The sequence below is a fragment of the Hippichthys cyanospilos genome, chromosome 13 (genome assembly GCF_059441005.1).
Source record: "Hippichthys cyanospilos isolate Australia breed blue-spotted pipefish chromosome 13, RoL_Hcya_1.0, whole genome shotgun sequence".
Taxonomy (NCBI): Eukaryota; Metazoa; Chordata; class Actinopteri; order Syngnathiformes; family Syngnathidae; genus Hippichthys; species Hippichthys cyanospilos.
In genome coordinates this window covers 870,448-889,035 of record NC_142381.1, presented here as the reverse complement: position 1 = coordinate 889,035, position 18,588 = coordinate 870,448, and the positions used below count along the sequence as shown (strand labels likewise).

At 48.1% G+C, this 18,588-nt stretch overlaps 2 protein-coding genes across 2 annotated transcripts in view; one reads left to right on the top strand and one right to left on the bottom strand.

The window, feature by feature from the left end:
• Positions 1–18,588, top strand: part of mrpl11 (mitochondrial ribosomal protein L11) — a 34,621-nt gene that overhangs the window by 9,052 nt on the left and 6,981 nt on the right. The window contains exon 2 of the mRNA XM_088431183.1: positions 2,807–2,944. Coding sequence (XP_088287309.1) covers positions 2,822–2,944 — 123 coding nt within the window. The 5' untranslated portion in view covers positions 2,807–2,821. The remainder of the gene's footprint in view (positions 1–2,806; positions 2,945–18,588) is intronic.
• Positions 7,359–16,169, bottom strand: tmem265 (transmembrane protein 265). Its single transcript, XM_088431182.1, has 2 exons — positions 15,632–16,169; positions 7,359–9,850 (listed from the first exon to the last, which is right to left on the bottom strand). Exon 2 carries the CDS (start codon positions 9,846–9,848, stop codon positions 8,835–8,837), a length of 1,014 nt encoding a protein of 337 aa, XP_088287308.1. The 5' UTR covers positions 9,849–9,850; positions 15,632–16,169; the 3' UTR covers positions 7,359–8,834.

Below are 18,588 nucleotides of genomic sequence, written 5' to 3'. Positions count from 1 at the left end.
TGCTTCCTTTGATTTAGCGCCGCGCTGAAGCTTGGCTTTTATCGCTCGCACTCTCAGATGGAGTTGCGCGAAGGCCCGTTTGCCCCTCTCGTTGCTTTCATTGCGCGACTTCCCCGTCGGAATAAAATGCCAGCCCGGAGAAAGAAAAAGCCTTATTGAATGGCCACGCATAACATTTGATACTGTTCCTTTTAGATGATATCAGACGGAATTTTTTATTCACTTTGGATCAGTACGCCTCTAATGTTTTGGGCTATCCCAAACCAAATTTTTCATTTTCGCTATCGCATCCTAAGCTACTGTCCCGATATCCAGCCGATCTCATATCTAAGTTTTTCACTATAAACTGTTGGAAGAGACTTAATGAAAAATATCATTTGAGCGAAGAAAGATAGTTAGGACTGAGAAAACGAAGTATTCAATATTAAAGTTAGCATGCTATATCCAGATCCTGTTGGATAGAAAAGCAGGGACGGAGCGTGAAATGGACTGCTTGTACGTTAGTGCTAATATCGAAGATTTGGGGTGGAGACCAATATAATCCGATACTGGTTTTTGGCTGGTATCAGCGACTCACTTTTGCGGCTGCAATCTGAATGCTATGTCCAAATCCCGCTTGATGGAAAAGCAGAGTCGGCGTCTGGAATGGACTGCTTGTACATGAGCGCTACCGTCAAAGATTTGGGATACAGAGCAATACAATCCGTTACTGGTTTTTACCTGATATCGGCGACTCAGCTTCAGCGCTTTGCGTTTTTTTGCACGCGATGTTTTTATGTACTTTAATCACACTCGGTCCTATGGAGGCGGTCTAACAGCCTGTTTATACTCGGTCTTGTTCAGCCCCAAATAAAGGGACTTTTTGCTTCAAACGAAAGCGCCGTTCTACATGCACACGCTATATGGACACGCTTGCGGCTGCGAGGGACAGAGCCGCTCCCACACGCGCAAACCAAAGCTGACGGCTGGCTCTTTGCGCCCCGTTTTTCTTCCTTTGTGATCTTGGTTAGTAGCTTAGCGACTGAACGTCGCCATCGCGCTGTCACTCGTAGCGCCGACTTGTTGTTAGTGAGTCCGAAGCGCTCCATCTTCACTCGCTCTAATTGGATCCCCGCCGCCGGCTTCGGCTCCGTGACTTGACTTTATTGAATGGCCAACACCCCCAAATTGCGAGGCTCAGCCATAAAACATCCATTTGCTCTTTTCTTTTTCTCTCTGGCTTTTTCTCCAGCCCCCCCCCCCCCCTTTTTTTTTTAATAGCTTCACCAGTTATCACTTGGATTCCATCAGAGGATTACAAGCGTGCAGTTCTGCGTTGAGCGTCCCCAGAGAAAGTGCCGTAGGTTCAGGCTTTTCTCCCCACTCCACTAATTGACTTCTTATTTGCTTTTTCAAGTGTGATAGGGGCGGAAAAAACACACACACACACACACACACACACACTCCAGTCTCCCTTTAGGGTTCCTTGCGAGCCCCTCAACGCTGTTTGTTCCCTCAGTTACTGTGGTTCTCAACCTTTTTTTTGTCAATGGAAAAAAAAAAAAAATCAGTCAAGTACCCCCAACCAGCGCAGAGCATTTTCTGTTTTATTTCTGTCTTGTTTCCCGGAAAATTGTGTCACTAAAGGCAGTCTGCTCGTCAGGGTATTACATTAGATTAAAAGTCAAGAAATGATTGTCATTTTACACAATTCAATGTGTTGTTTCATGTTCCAAATCAGTCACTTTTACTTTGAAAAGAAAACTGTTGTTCCTACCATTATTTCATCAAGTACACACACATGCAAAAAAGACACGTTTTTTTAGTTTACGTGAGTTTCCACGACTGGAAGAAATGATCTTTGCCATTTATTTGTCCTTAGTTTGTCCTTCTCATGGCTATAAAATGCATTAAATTGGAATAAATCTTCAGAAAACAATGGAGTCATTATTACACAATTAAGCAGTATGCTGCTTCAAGTTCCAATTCATTTGCTCTCGGTCTGAAAAGAAAAAGGATGTGTTCCTGTCGCAGAAGTAAGATGTAAATTTAGGGCGCGCACTTGTGTTTAAAGTACACAGAAGTGGAATAACCGCACGTTTTGAGCTTACTTAAAAATGTTGATAACCGAAAGAGAAAAAGACATTTCCCATTTGAACGAGGCGGATGTGTTAAAGGTACATTTAATCCTCCCGCGCCCTTGACACTTGAACCCCCCGCTGTTGCAGTTTAGCGGCGACACATGTGAAAAAAGGAGCTGAGGCGCTTTTGACGCGTGTCCCGCAGCTTTCAAAGTGGAAATCCCGCCGTCGGTTAGCGGCACAGCGAGACTTTCCCGCTGCCGCTCATCGTTCACCTTGGGCACTCCAATTCCACCGCTGACTCCCATATGTTTAGAACATCCTGTTTCAAATGTTGATATGCTGTATATGCTCCGACTTTGAAGCTTTGGTTGCAATTTGATTTGAAGAATAAGTTTAATATTTAATTGAAAATAATTCTATTACTCTTGATTGGCCTTGGCATCCATCTAAACAGTCTTTTAATGTAACCGAGGTATATTTTTTTTCCCTGCATTCCACAAATCTTTATTCTTCATTTCTGATTTTCTATGACTTGACTAACTGCTGATTTTTTTTTTGTTGACAGCGCCATCTAGTGGATGCATAATGCAACCCCGGCCACTACTGTAGCTTCTTTTCTATGGGCCGTATATTGCGGTGCGCCGCATATATGAAAGCGCTTTTAAAATAGGCCATTCGTTGAAGGTGCGCCTTTTAGTGTGGAAAATACGATAGCCTGCTGATTTGGCGTGCGCTCATTTCAGCGGGAAGCCGGAAGCATGTCCAAGATCTCCAAGGCGGCCAAGGCCGTGAAGAAGCTGGACGCCGGCGGCGTGATCCGAGCCATCATCAGGTCGGGGCAAGCCGCGCCCGGCCCGCCGCTGGGCCCCATCCTCGGACAGGTAAAGTGACTTTTTCACTCCTGCCTCCTTAAAAGAGACAAAACGAGCACAAAGAAATTCTAAAGCGGAGTTTGGGAAAACTGTGGCCCGGGGGCCATTCGTGCTCCATTTTTGAGTGGCCTGCGGCATATCCTAAAACAGTCCTTCTCAAATTTGGGGGCCCGTGAGCTGATGCTGTAACCAATATAGAAAAATTAGCCAACAGTTGCGGAAAGTTTCTTTGCTTTTTTCTTTTGCCGCTCACCAGTGACCCAGCATGCCTTCCTTTTCTCATATATCTTGCACACATTTGTGCTACGCGCTCGTCTCTAAAACGGACAAGTGGACGCGCGATTCGCGCCGCCTTCATCCTCGCATGTGCAGTCTGCGCCGCTTTGACCGAGCTTCTAATCTTCACGTTTTTATCGACACTGTCGAAAAGGTGGTAATTCTTCTTTATGCTCATGGGTGAGGCCGTCTCAATTATATTGAAAGGCCATCCGCTTTTGTCCGTGCGGATGGACCTGCCCGAATATCAGCAACAGCTCTCACGAAATGTTTGCTCTCATTATCACGCCACTTTAATGTTAAGCCTTCACTTGAAGAAACAACTAAGCGATATTAATTAGAAAATGTTTTTGAATGCATCAATCGTGGGGGGGGGGGCATGCCAACGGATAGAAGGCCTTGTATGGTCAGAAGGCACTTTGTGTTACTGACAACTCGTCGGCTTTTGGCGTTTTCATCTTTCGCTCGCCGCCCGCTTTCAAGTCGTCTCGTCCAGCCGCGGTGATGACAGCGGGCGCCGCGATGAAAGATCTCGCTGCCGGTTTGCCGCCTAAATGTGGGCGAGCGCCTGAAGGTGCTCGCGGGCTGTCGCTGCGTCGCCGGGGAAATGAGCTGACGTGCTCGCCAGCGAGGGTGAAAAAGCCTCCCTTTGCTCCAAGGTGATCGCGGCGACATTTCTAGCTTGCGCGTGTGTGCTCGCGCCACGCGTTTCGTGGAAATCTCATGATCATAAAGAGCTCACGAATACAAAATAAGTTGGGTTGACTCTGTTAGTGCAGTTTACTGAATGTACAACAAAAAAATTAAAAATATGTGTGTGTATATATATACACACTGTGTGTATATACACTGTGTGTGTGTGTGGGTGTGTGTATATACATATATATATATATATATATATATATATATATGGCTCCGGAGAGCGATTAGACCGAAATTAGCGCAGACGCTCAAGAAGAAAAGCGTCTGGGAAAGGAACAGAGGCACAAAGGGACTTGAAGGTGCGTGAGTGTTCGGGGAGCCGAGGGAAAATGCGACAAAGTGTATCTAGAGGTTAGCAGGTGCGACCGATTGAGAAAGGTAGCTGTTTTTGTGAAAAAGAAAAGCCTAACATTCCCCAAGAGGGGAGATGTGGAGAAAGGCGAGAAGGAAATATTGCAAATATTCCAGCAAGCTGGATGAAAAACAAACAAAAAACGGGGTCGACTGGAGTTAGATGCCGCCGACTCGCGTGTCTCCCCGCGTGTCCAAGTGGAGGCCCGGGGGCCACTTCTGGTTCCTTACATCAATACGTGAAACCCTTGGAAGTTCTCTGTTTACACGTGTGTTTATTTTGAAGGCGGCCATCGGCGCAGCATTAGGAAAATAGAATGAAGCACCAAAAAAGCAAGGTGCTCAAGGTGGCGAATTGGTGTGGGCGGAGTCAAGGATTTGGCCCTAGCCCACGTTTTTTTTTAGCCACGCCTCCTTCCGCACCGTCTACTTCTCTGTGCTGCGAAGCCGATACGAGAGTGTGCGGATCAGTCCAAATAAGCGCTACGAGCTTTGCCCGGGAGACAATAAGTGGGACAAATGGCCCCACTTCAACCTAACGGGAGCCTTAAAGGCCACGTGAGGTGTCGGCGCTGCGCCCGGGTCCGCTGGTCCACACTTTTGTCCGACTGCGGCCTTTAGCGCAATTTGAGAGCGCTCTTGACGCTTCCAGAGGATTGCTTGGCGTAATTGTGACGAATGGCGGCCTTTTCCGGGGACGCGGAATGGGCTCTTTCTGGCCCGGTGTGTTTGCGTGCCGTCCACTGGCTTTTTTATATAGGGTGAAAATCTCAAGCACCCCCTTCTGCGCCTTGGTGTTACCCCCGTTGCTCTAGAGCAGTGCTTCTCAACCTTTTCTCAATGGTGCACCCCACTTGTGAAATATTTTTTCAGCCTAGCACACCACAAACAATGCAAACAATTTGGGATGGAAAAAAACAAAGATGTAAAAAACAGATTGCTGTGCCATCTGCTTGATTAAACTTTGGGAGTGCATGGTCGTACCTCCAGGCCGATTTGATTCAGCAGCTCCGCATGGTGTACACATCATCTGTTTTATATCTGTCTCATCTGTTGGAAGATTGCATCACTAATGGCAATGCGCATGTGTAAAAACTTTACAAAATAAAGGCTTGCATTGTTTTGCAATGGGGTAATACGTTGTTTCATGTTACAACTCATTTGCTCTTGATTTGAAAAGTAAAATGTGCTTTTCTGGTCGAGAACGGCGAATGCATTCAGTTAGATTAAATTCAACAAAATAAAAGCATACATCGTTTCGCTAAGAAGTCACTATGACACAATTTAGCGATAAGGCACTTTCTGTTCCAATGAATTTGCTCTTAGTTTGAAAAGAAACATGTACTGTTCCTGCCACGGCATTTAAAATCATTCACTTAGATTTAAATCTAACAAAGCAAAGGCCTACATCGTTTTGCAAAGGCATCGCTGTAACAAAATTTAGCAACAAGTTATTTCCTGTTCTGATGCTTTTGATCTTAATTTGAAATAAAAATGACTTCCTGTCAGTGCATTAAAAAGCATTCAATTAGATCTGCTGATATCTCTAGAAACCAATTGCAGCGTGTGTCTGCATGTATGCGCGTGTGTGTGTGTGTGTGTGTGTGTGTGTGTGTGTGTGTGTGCGTGCGCGCGCCAGCAATTGGGCTGTGATTGACTTTGAATGAGGTGAGGCTGAGGATTGTGCAGCCAGGTACAGTAGGCGCTTTTTGCTCTCCAAGGTTTTATTGGCCTTGACTGATTTCCAGTGTGTCCTGTCCATGCACGGACGACAGGTCGCCAATACGCGGCCGCATCGTGCCAGGACCGGCGTTATATGTTTTGTCCCATTCCTAGAAGGCAGCCGTCCGCATCCGCGTCCAGTCCAGCGTACGGCTGGAGGTGTCCGCCTACTGCTGGAAGCCATAATGCAAAAATGACACCTACGCAGTTTAGTCATGTACTGCAAGCAGCTCAAATCCACGAATAATTGACATGTCCTCTTAAAAGCCTTAGAATTGCCTGTAGGTGCCTGTAAAGCATTCTCATAATTATCATAAATGCTGTATTTTCACCACTATAAGGCCCAGCGGTTAGAAGGTGCGCAATGAATTCAATGAATGGCCTATTTTAAAACTGTTTTCATATATTTGATGCATAAGACGCATAGAATAGAAGCTCCAGTAGGCTGGGCTTGCGTTATGCAGCCACTAGATGGAGCTGCGCTAAAGGGAAGGTCAACAAACAAATAAGTCAGTCAAACTTTATTCATTCACAATCAGAAGTTGAGAATAAAAATGACCTGCATTCATTTTGTCAATCGCTACAATTATTATGATTCATTTAAAGTGTTTACATGTAAGAAGCGACGAAAGATTCACGTTCCAAAATGACTTCGGGAGTGAATTAATTTCCTAAGTAGAGGTACCACTGTACATGAAAAACTTGAAATGTTGTATGCTTAATAGTGATGTTGTGCTTTTTTGGACAGTATTAAAAAAAGAATAACAAATCTAAATTTGTTTTAAAGTTACACTAAACGCGTTTGGCGCTAGCTAACCCGTAGATCAATCAAAGGCGTTGCCGACGCTCCGGCTGAAACAAAGAACGCATTCTTCCGTTTCCCCGCAGACCTTCATTTTCTTTCTTCATCTCAACAAAACAAAGTCATTTAGTAAAACACGCCTGAAGGCTTTTCTCAGCAAAGACACATTGATTGAATGTGATTTTTATCAGAGCAAATAAGGTAATTGCGGCACTCATCCCTTTCCCAACGCAATTACTTTGCTCGGGTTGCAAATACACAACAATTAGAAAGCATTCAGAGTTAGAAAAGTAGGGCGCACTGAAAATCCTAGTATTAGTTACATAGCATCCTTGCCAAATTTATTTTAACTTACAATCGCAGCATCGATATCAAGTATCAATTTACTCATTTAAAATGTTTTTTTTTGGGGGGGTAGAGCTGAGGTGTTAAACACGCGGCCCGCGGGCTCGGGCTGGCCCAGGCTGGTTCAGGCATACTCGGCTGGAAAAAACAGGAACTTGATTAACTTGATTGACTGATTTAGTTTGTTGTTGTCCAAAACGATAGAAATAAAGCAAATGGACTTGATGATGTATGAGTTTCTTTTATTTTCTGAGAATAATGGGAAAAAAAAACATTTATGCTAACGATAATGTTGCTGTCGGGTAGAACCATCCCCAAAATGAGTAAGTTTCCAGGAAATAAAAAAACAAAACAAAAAAAGCCATCTGCTTGAGTGACCCAAATGACCACACAGCGCAACTGATTTATTGCAGCGTCCTGGTTGAGATGGTCCACACAAACACAACAAATGCGATTGCACCCTTTCGCCAATGCTCAAAGCTCTTAGCCAGATGCCACAAATACTGTAAAACCATAAGCTGAATAAGTCGTGTAATGGCCGGAAATTAATCCGCATGCACTTACCTTGGTGGCCTTTCATTTTTAGTCGGGGTGTCCTTTGGATCATCGTTGTATCTCTTTGGATTGTGGTTGGGGCGGCACATTTTTGGGGGGGACGGTTTAAAAAAGAAATAAAAATAAAACAAAGCTCGGAGATCAGCGCTTTTCAAATGTGGGTACTTGAAAGGAGTACTCGAGATTCCACAAAAAAACAAACAAGCATGCAAAAATGCAATCATCGTAGGATGCTTTTATTTTGACATTAGCTCTGCGCGGTGATTTGACGACTAGCTTTCGCCTTGTCTCAAAATTTTGGCTTCTGTTTTTTCAGAGTTTTATTGCCATCACATTATTTGTTTAGTTGCACCCCTAATTTGAACCAAATAGGCACTGTCAAGGTACTTAGGCTCACTCATTATTGTCTTAAAAAACATCCAGAATTTGACTTTTCGGTCAACGTAATGCCACACGGTCGCGGCAGAGTGATTACAACATTTTGATTATTCTTCAGCTCTCAAAATATTTGCAAAGCTTTGAATTGGTTGAGACTGTGTAGAAAAAATATGATGTGGGGACACACCATTACTTGGAAAAGTAAAATGGTGTGCATTGAATGGGAGACAATGAATGGAAAGACCAGCTGTCAACAATCTGGCAAGTATGTGTGCATGTTGTCTCTACAAATAGTTTCCTCAAGCTTTTACAAATTGACTTTAAAACAGTGCTTCTCAGGTATCATAGAAAATACCAGAATTTGACCCCAAAATTAAGGGTGCGTCTTATACACAGTTGTGTCTTATATTTGGAGAATTACTGTTTATACTTTATCGAGAAAAAAAACACTGTGTAGGTTTTACTGGTTGTTTTAAAGCACACTTACAAAACCTGGGAACATCTATTTGTACGGCGGCGTGCATGTTGTCCGTCATGTTGCCAAAGTCTTGGTGCATCTTATACACGGTAACATAGAAAATACCAGAATTTGACCGGAAAATTAGGGGGAGTCTTATACAAGAGCAGCCGTCCATTCTGAGGGCAATCTTTCAGGCGCAAAATCGATGGCGCGTCGACGGCCGCCGAGCAACAAACGAGCGGCAAAGGCGCTGATCCAAGTGCGCGTAAATCCCGGCCCGACCGCCGTCCGTCTGTTTGGGGGCGCACCTAGAGTTCGCGGGAGATGAAGGAAGGGGGCAGGGGCGAGGGGGCGCGTCCCGGGCTCACGTGGCCTTCCGATCCAGAAAGCGTGCGGAAGTTAGCCGAGCAACTTTTGCCCCCCGCCCGGCCGTCCCCCTGCTCCGAGCCCCGGGCCGCCAGGGCGGATTCCGGGGCCGCCTCCCCGGCCCCCCCCGGCTCGCGCTCCCGTTTGCGCCTCTCCCAGGCGGAGCTCAGCTTGACCGCCAGCGCCAGCAGGTTCTTGCCCAGGAACACGGTGGAGACCCGTGGGTCGCGGTACCACAGCATGCCGGCGCCCCGCAGACCCAGCGTAAAGACGTTGACGGTGACCAGGCTGAGCCAAGGGTAGAGAGCCTCCCTGCGGGGCCCCCTCTGGGCCCCCGGCAGGCCCGTCACCCCCAGTTCGGTGAGGGCCACGCACGGGAGCAGAAGCAACAGGGCGTAGCAGTAAAAGAAGACCAGGCCCTCGGCCCAGACGGGCAGGCGGCGCTCGGGCCCCGCCGCCCCGCCCTGGGGCTCCCACAGCCCGGCCTGCAGGTCCAGGACGTCCAGCAGGTCCACCACCACCCACAGCAGGCGTGCCCGCACCTCCTGCTTGCGGCGCTGCGGCGTCATGTGGTCGGCCCCCGTCAGGATCAGGAAGAGGGACGGCAGGCAGATGGACAGCAGGAGCGTCAGGACCTTGCCGGCCAGCGGGTCGGGCGGCCGGCGCTCCCGCCGCTCGTTGTGGCACACGAAGAAGAGCTTGAGCTGCAGCAGCGACAGGAAGAGGAACCAGAGCGCGTTGGCGAAGCCGCGGCGGGGCGAGCGGGCCTCCGACGCCACGCCGGCCGACACGAATCGCAGCGCCAGCAGGAAACCGGCGTCGCCCAGAAGCACGGCCGCGCAGGGCCAGGCGCCGCGGGGCCCCGGCATGCTTTGCTCCAGCAGGTACAGGTCCACCACCGCCATGGTGCTCACCGTCACCAGGGTGGACACGCACACCTGGGGCGTGGGCACCATGCCTGCGAAGACACGTGAAGAAGAAAACGGCGCTAATTCATAATCCGGTCAACTTATTTCAACTTTGTCATTGAGCCGCATCAAAATGTCCTCTCTCCTTAATTGGACCGGCGCCGTTGGGCCAAGCGGCCCAAGATGCACGTGCGGAAGTCACGGCTCATTACGTTGACTAAAGGCGCCCGCTGCGCTGCTTGACTGCTGTTGTTTTCACTTAGCCCAAGAAGGACGCGCTTGTCTGTCTTCTCACTTTAGCAAACGAGAACTATGCGAACAAACACAACCGTCAATTTGTTAGCTGTCACGGGAGTGCACGCGGAGAGCTATTCCGTTTCACTCATTTATTCATTGTCTTTTGACATATACGGACAAACACGGACTTGGTGAAACACGGGTGGTGCTCAACTTGGGGTATTTATGGTGAAATGAACTCGAGCCGTGTCACAAGGAAAAGCGACAACTTCGAGCGCATTCAATATTACACTGGCCAGGCGTGTATACGCTTTATCAAGAAAATTCCCATTGGGATTTCACTGGTTGTATTAAAGCACACTTATCAAATCTGGGGAACCCCTTTTGTCGAGACAACATGCGGACAGCGACACTTGCCGGCAGGGGACAGAGTTGTGAAACTGCATCGTTGACAGACAATTTTTCCTACCGCTTTTCCATTCAATGAGCGGTTCTTGGTCCGATGCTGACAAATCTGAGTCGCCCTCAAAATTTTCGACAGTCAACACTGACAAAACCTCTTTCGACTCATCAGTATTGACTCAAGAGATCTGTCAGATCAACTCACAATGTTTGTCAGGATGTGACCAAGAAAGTGGTGTGCGTCGAATGGGAGCCAATGGAAGGAAAGACCAGCTGTCAATGATACCTGGCAGGTACGGCTGAGTGCATGTCGTCTCAACCAATAATTTCCTCGAGCTTTTATAAGTTTGATTTAAGTCCGTGCCCCCCCCGAAAGAGAAATCCCCACTATCACAGAGACTGCTTTCCAGCACCACGGGTCCACTTTAAGGCAGTCGCATATCCCAGAGTCAAAATGATGTAGAGGAGTGTAAGCATGCACATAAATGGATTCCTAATGAGGAGCCGTGCGTTTTCAAATGAAGAAAGCAACGGAGAAGCGGGCTGCTTGTTGCTATGGTTAACAACGTCAGCCAGCGCTTTTCATCTTTTGGCCAAAGTTGACTGCTGTGAAAACGCTTCATATTCTGCTCCCCGCTTTCATTGTTTCCCCTTCGAGATCCCGCAATTTGCTCTCACTCGATCCATAATTGATTGACTCGGCTCCGTAGCGTTGGTTATCTCGCTCGGTTCCGCTCAAACTTTGCCAGCGCTGGGAACAAAAAGCACAAATGTACTTTAGGAGGAGATTTGTTCTCTGTTTTTCGGATGCCTTTGGAAGCAGATGTCTATACTTTTCACTTCTTTGTCAACATTTGGCTACTTTTTGTTGACAGTATGAGGTACAAACTACGGAAATCTAGCATGCGGTTGAGATCTTGATTGAGCGAGTTCGGGGATGTAACAAGAAATCGATAATTCAATGAATAGGTCACTATTTTGTTTCTCAAACTCATATGTGTGTATATACATATGTATCTGTGTGTGTGTGTGTGTGTGTATAGTACACACGGGATTATTACAGTTTCTGATGACTCGGGCACCCGTGTGCGTCGCTGGCATCTCGAATCCCTCCCGTTCCAAACGAATGGCCAGGACTGACTTTTTTGCGGCCGGGCGGCGGCGGCGGCTCGTAAGTCAATTGCAGAATAAACCTCGCTATTGATTGCGGAATGAGCAATGATCTTCGGCCTTGCGCTGAGACGGAGCCCGGGCGTCTTTATCGTACGGCGCTATACAGACTAGCGCGCCGTCCCCGAGGGCGTTAACCCATCTGGCGGATCGATGTGATTATAATAGCGACGTGTGGGAATGGGCGCGCCGGAGCGTAAGGCGGCCCGATCGCAAGCGCCTCTGAAACACCAGGACGCTCCGCGGGAATGTTGATCGGATGGGAGACGGCCGAAGGCGGATACCGGATTTGTAGAACCGGGTGGACCGCTTGTGTATAGAGTCGGTATAGCGGGTAGAAGGTCCCCAACCAGTTGAGCCAACTTGCCTACGGGTGGATCCAGGTGGAGCTGGGATAGGCACCGGCAAGCCTGCGACCTTTGTCGAGATAAGCGGCTCTAGAAAATGGTTGTGTTTCTTATCTACGGTCTCTATTATGAATAACTGACAGACTACTACCAACTGAAAAAAAGATCTATCTGCCGTATGTACCGTATTGGAAGAAGACAATTTAAGATAAGATGATTAAAAAAAAATGATCAAAGCAGCACGGGCGTGATGTGGTGAGATTTCACTGCATGAATATTTTTCCAGTGGCTCCTTTCCCCCCTCCCTGAAAGAGTCAGAAACTCTTTCACAGTCTCCTCTGCGCCATCTGACACACTGAAGATAACTGAGAAACTCGGCCGCGTTAAAAAGGAGGTTGGCGCGAGGATGAAAATTAGCATATGACTCCAAGTAAAAGATGAATAGGCCACTTGGCTTTCTGCCTAATAAAGTGTTACTGCATGATGTTAATAGTTCATAAATAATCTCCAAGGGAGAGAGGGGGCGGGCTAAAAAAGACGACAAGCGACTTCCCCAGCTCGGCGCCCGCGAATGCCAATATATTCATCACAGGCGCCGCCGGAATATATCACAGACTTTTTTGTTTTGGGGAGGGGGTTCAAAGCGGGGAGAAGTCCTTAATCTGCTCCCGGGCCGGCTGCGCCGACACGCGCCCGTCGCGCCGGCGCTTTTCTCCAATCTGATTGTCTGCGAGCCCTTTTGTTTCATCGCTCGCTAAAAGTTGATTATCGCCAGGCTCAAATTGGATCAATTTGGAACGTGGCCCTCCGGGCCAGCGAAGCTGATCATCTGCAAGATGGCAGGCGGGGGCCGTTTATGGCTTTTTGTTGCGGTGCCGCCGCCTCTGCGCATTATACGGCGAGGGGAAGCGTGCCACTCCAGCGCCGTTGTTTGTTGCGTGGCGTCGTGAGCCGGCCGATGGCCCACCTGTCCGCCGCGCTCATCAATCACCTGACTATTCATCACGGGCGCTCCCTCCTCCTTGTCTGCTAGGTGACAGCGCCGTTGACAAGGTGAGGCAACCAATTTCGATTTAAGCATGAGTAATGGCGTGTAGGCAAGTGGGGGGGGGGGGGGAGGGGGGGGGGGTTCGGGTCTTACCGCCACAATGACATTTCCTTCCCTTTTACTATGTTTTTTTTCCCTCATAATTCATGATCCAGGGTTCCATTCATCCATTTTGTGTTGCACTAATCCTGAATGGGGTCAGCTGGGGACCAGCAGTCTATCCCATCTCGCTTTATACCGGGTGTCAAACATATGGCCCGGGGGCCGGAATAATGTTTTATGATCATTATTGATCTTGTGCTTGTATTATTTTGAACGGTATGCCTGCCTTTTGCTACATTTTTTCCTCATAATTCGTGATGCATAGTTCTATTCATCCATTTTGTGTAGCTCTAATCCTGACCAGTGGAGAATACCACGCTGAATACGCTGAACCTAGAAAACTGTATTATTTCCCAAAGTAGTTCTGCAAAAAATCTCGGCGTGATATTTGACTCAACTCTCTCCTTTCGAACACATATTAATAACATGACAAGAACGGCGTTTTTTCACCTCCGCAATATAGCTAAAATTCGCCCTATTCTTTCTCTTAGCGATGCAGAAACATTAATTCATGCATTTGTTACGTCGCGCCTAGACTATTGCAACATTTTGTTTTCTGGCCTTCCCATGTCTCACATTAAAAGCCTGCAGTGTGTACAGAATGCAGCGGCGAGACTATTGACAAGGACGAGAAAGTTTGATCATATTACTCCGATTCTAGCTGACCTGCATTGGCTTCCAATACACGTGAGATGTGATTTTAAGGTGTTGTTAATTACTTATAAAATTTTACACGGTTTAGCTCCTTCCTATCTCGTCGACTTAGTATCACCTTATGTTCCGTCCCGACAACTTCGATCACAAAATGCCGGTTTGCTATCGACCCCACGGGCTAAAAAGAAGTCTGCGGGATCAAGGGCATTTTCCATTCGCGCGCCAGTACTATGGAATGCCCTACCTATGGAAGTTCGCGCAGCCACCTCGGTAGAAATCTTTAAATCCCGACTAAAAACACATCTATACTCAAAAGCATTTAGTTAAATTAGCCTGTCTGCAGCCTTCTTCTTTTTTCCTGCCCCCCTCTTCCGGCCGGGAGAGGGGGCTAGCTAGATGGTGAGGGTTGACTTGACCGCCTCCATTGGGTCCTGCGCTGGTCGACCATCACGGGTTAGGAGTCTAGCCGTCTGCGGTCCACCTGGCTGGAATGCGGGATGGTTCCTGCCCAATGGCTTTGCCTGCTGTCAAGACATCACTGCACTATATAGCACAATATGTTTTCTGTAATTTATATTGTTTCTGTGTTCGGTACATGCAGCATCCACTTCAACCTGTGGGCCTGGAAGGGGGCTCCTCCCACCTGTGGTCCCTTCTGGAGGTTTCTGATTTTCCCCAAATTGGGGTTTTTGAGTTTTTCCTTCCCCTTCTGGGAGCTTTGACAGGGGATGCTGTTGTGTACCTTACATTGAAAAGATGTCTCTGTATGACCTCTTTTCATTCTGTGAAGCCCTTTGAGACTTCGGTGATTTAGGGCTATATAAATAAAATTTGATTGATTGATTGATTGAGTGGAGACTTGTAATCTACTCGTGCATGGTCTCGCTGGAAGCCAATCACGTGTCTTGTAGGGGTGTCAGTCTCCCTCATGAAACTCACACACGCCGCGAGGTTAGGAAAAGGAGGAAAGAGCAGCGCTGCACCGCGAATATAACCGTGGCTCTCCTTGAGACTACAGCCAAAGGGATAGGGAGGGAAGGGATAACAGTACAGTTACTATATGCGGTTTAGTAAGTTGAGATTTAAGTAAATTTGTGTACTGCAGTAGTTTGTCGTCTGAGTAGTGCCTGTGGCAAGTGCATTTATTGTAACTCCTTTGTCTGACATGCAGCTATATTGCGTCTCTCCGCAATATAGCTTTTTTATTTTTATTTTTTTCCCGCAACGCAACTGAGGGCATGATAGGGAAGGTGTGAAGTAGCAAAGGATCGCTGTGTGTATATATACACACACACCACGGTTTTATTCGTTCGGCTCACTTGGCAATTGACTTTCCTCTATGCGGCCCGCAAGCTAAAACAGCACTTTGGCTTTTCTTCACACTTCTACTGCTGTCCACCATCTAAACATTTCATTGTTTTGTTTTGATAACATTGCGGGTCACGTCAAAGTGTAAATGTAGAGTATGCCACCGGCCTCTAAAATATGGATGGCGAGACGTGAATGGCCCCCGGGCCACGGTTTGGACACCTCTGTCTTAACGCTGTCTATGGAGTCTGGAGTTGATGAATTAAACACGCCTAGGGGTAAATATCATTCCAAAGTTTCGGTAAAAAAGCATCGGTAAAAGGTTGAGAAGCACCCTTGTGTGTCATGACGGCAAAACCGTTGATTAGCGGCCAAGCAAATGTGCACACGGGTACAAAACAAAACATCTGTTGACTCAGGTAACTTCCCTCTGGGAGGTGGGTGGGGGGGTGAAATTTGCCTTTTAAATGTAATTATGTTTTGCACCTCATCAATTAATAACACCTGCTCCACAAGTATTGCGCGCGTGCGTGTGATGGGAAAGTGTAAAAAGGAGGAGTTACCCCAAGCATTCGTCTTTGCACCCCGGTGCTTCCTCCGTGGCTCCGGGCTTGATTTACGGCGGCGGCGGCGGCGAAGGCGCTGTCTGTGACCAATAAAAGTGGCCTTTTTTTATTGCCGCTGATGGAGGCTGGCGGTCCGGGGTGCGCGTCCAGCCTGCCGCTGAGATGCTGCCACGAGCCGCTGGACTTTACGACAAGAAGAAGAAGGAGGAGGAGGAGGAGGAGGAGGCGAAGAATCGTCGCGACGGGAGCATCTCCCCCGATGCGGATCCGGCATGCGCGGCGGCCGGCTTTGGATCCTGCGAGCGAGGGGAGCGATCGCATCGGCGCCGCGCCGCAGTGTGGCTCGCTACCGCGTCCCAAGTGGAGCGGAAAGATGGGAGCGACGGAGGACGGCTCGGCGCCGATGCGCAACGCCTCCCGCGCCTCAGAAAAGAGAGAGGGCGAAGGGGAAAAAAAATCAAGAAGAAGAAGGTGGCGTGCAGAGCGCCTGAGTTTGGCCCCGCCGCGATGTTCATTTGTAAGCGGGTTACGTGCCGAGCCGAGGACCTCCCACCCGACCCCCCCTTCCCCGCCCCGCCCCCTCCCCTTCCCCCCAGCTCAGCTGTGGGAACTTGACACTGTATGCAAAGCCGTCGGAGTATTTATCCGAATGACGTGCGCAAGGCTGCCGAGGGCATTTCGGTCACTTTTGGCAATCGGCGTGAACCACTTTGGACCCTTTGCCTCCAACGGCCCATTTCACCGCCTTTTTCAACAGTCGCATTATGTCGCCAAACCAAAAACAACAAATAAAAGGCCGCATGTCTCTTCTTTCACCAGGAAAAAAAATGTTTTGTTTTTTTTAAACCGGTACCATATTTTCCGCACTATAAATTGCTCTGGATTATATAAAATATAAAAATGCACATCCGTGCGCCAAAACTCGCCTTTTGCTGACAGATACCGATAGTTACTGTTTATAGGACGCACCCACCGTTTGCCTTATGTCTTATATTTGAGGAATAATGGTAGTTAAGAACAAATTAAGAAGCGCTGGGAGCCTTTTGGCATCTAATGTGAGGAGAACACTGCGTATACAACCAATAAAATGTCCAAATTCAGCATGAAATTAAAGCCAAACCTAAATTTTCCACCCCGGAATGCAAAGCAAAAAAGTGCTTCTATTTTCATTTTTTTGCAAATAGATCAGATTTCACTTTCTTCAACATTCAAGAGTTTTATTGTCATACGCATAGCAACACTTACAATCCATACAATAATAACGTGGCAATAAAAAACAAAAATAAGGCAATCATGCAAAATATAGATTTGCAAAATAACATCCAATAAATATTTATAGATTGGAACTCAACTCAAGCTCTGAACCCTTGAAAGCGTTGGGCCGTAAACGGCGATCGATTCCCGGGTCCAAAGTTATTAAGAGCCCGAGCGGAAGCATGACAGGGCCACGGGCGGCTCCGAAGCCGAGGTTTGCGCACCCCTGATTGGTGGCCACTCATTCGAGTATTTTGTGCACGTTTCAATCTATATCGCGGGCGCAATTGAATTTTTTGGTCCCGCGGCGCCGTAGCTTTGCAATCATTAGGATCCCGCCTTTTTGTTTTTTATTTTTTCTTCTCGTGTAGATTAGCGGCATTGTCAAGGAGAAGGCCCCCCCATCTCCGAATGGAGGCGGGCGAGGAAGTGGAGCGAGAGATGCATTCGGAGCAGCAGGCAGATGATACAAGTTTAATTAGAGCGCCTCCTCCTCACTCGCCGCGAGCCGTCTCGGCGCCGCACGCTTCCGCAGCGGCTCGCAGGCTTCTCCAAAGAGCCGGCGCTGCACTGGGCAAGTGTACTTGGAGTTTTAGGCGCATTCCACAACGACCAATCAAAGAGGAACCGACCTTAACGTGAACGTTTGTTGGCCCGAGGTAAGCGCATTTCTTCCATTAGAGCTCAGCGATCGGTTGGAAAGCCGCACCCCCTTTACACCTTGTCCCCATCGAATCCGAGCCCCAAAGGCCTGGGATCAAAGTCAAGTCTGGGTCACAAAGGTCCGAGTCAAAAGTTCCAAGAAGATCTAAGTCTGAATCAAAAAGGTCCAAACGAAAGTCGGAGTCCAAAAGGATCCGGGTCCGAGTCAAAACACTCGAGGCGCTCGGCCTTCTTGAGCGGCCCTCGGCGGACGTATTAACGTCCCGCCGTCGAGCCGTCGCGATGCGCAACCCTTGCGCTCGCTGCCCCCCGCTTGATGTGTGTCCCTCTTGCGTTTCATCTCCTGCAGCCACTCGGCTTTGCGCTTGGAGTAAGACTTACTTGGCTTTTGCGCCGACCTTTAATCAAAGCCCGGTGAAAAGGCCGCCGCGAGTCATCCTTCTTGTCGCATTCGCCGACGATGCGATGACGGCACCTCGTCCCTTCCTCGCGTGCCGGCTTTTCGCCGTCCGCGCGTTTCCGCAACCCGTGGCTGTGATTGAAGGTCACGTCTGCGAACTTGATCTATGGCAAAGGCGGAAAAGCCAGGAATGACTTTTTCAAAATGTCTGCCTATCGTCCACTCAGTTTAGAGAATTACAGGTATTTTTTTTGAAGCGTGTTAGCTTCATGCTAGCAAAAAGAGCTGCATCATGGCGCAGTTAATTTTCTCTTAGTTTGGAAATGAACAGATCTGGTCTTATACTGCAGTTCTTTCTGAGCTTTTGTTTCTGAGCTGCATTTGCCGAAGAAAATTGCTCCGGTCTTCCAAATTTCATGTGCCCCTCAAGTCCTACAGTATGAGACGTTTTTGTTTTGTGCAAGAAAGTGTTTGTGTTTTTTTTGGGGGGGTGGCTGGGGTTCGGCATTGAGCATTGTCGTTTGAGGCCGCTGGGCGCCGCTGCCTGAGCGCGTGATGAATCGCGAGAGGTGGCCACAAGCTCAATGGTGTGCCGGAGACCTAATGGAGTTGAAAATGGAATATTTGGGTGCGCCGT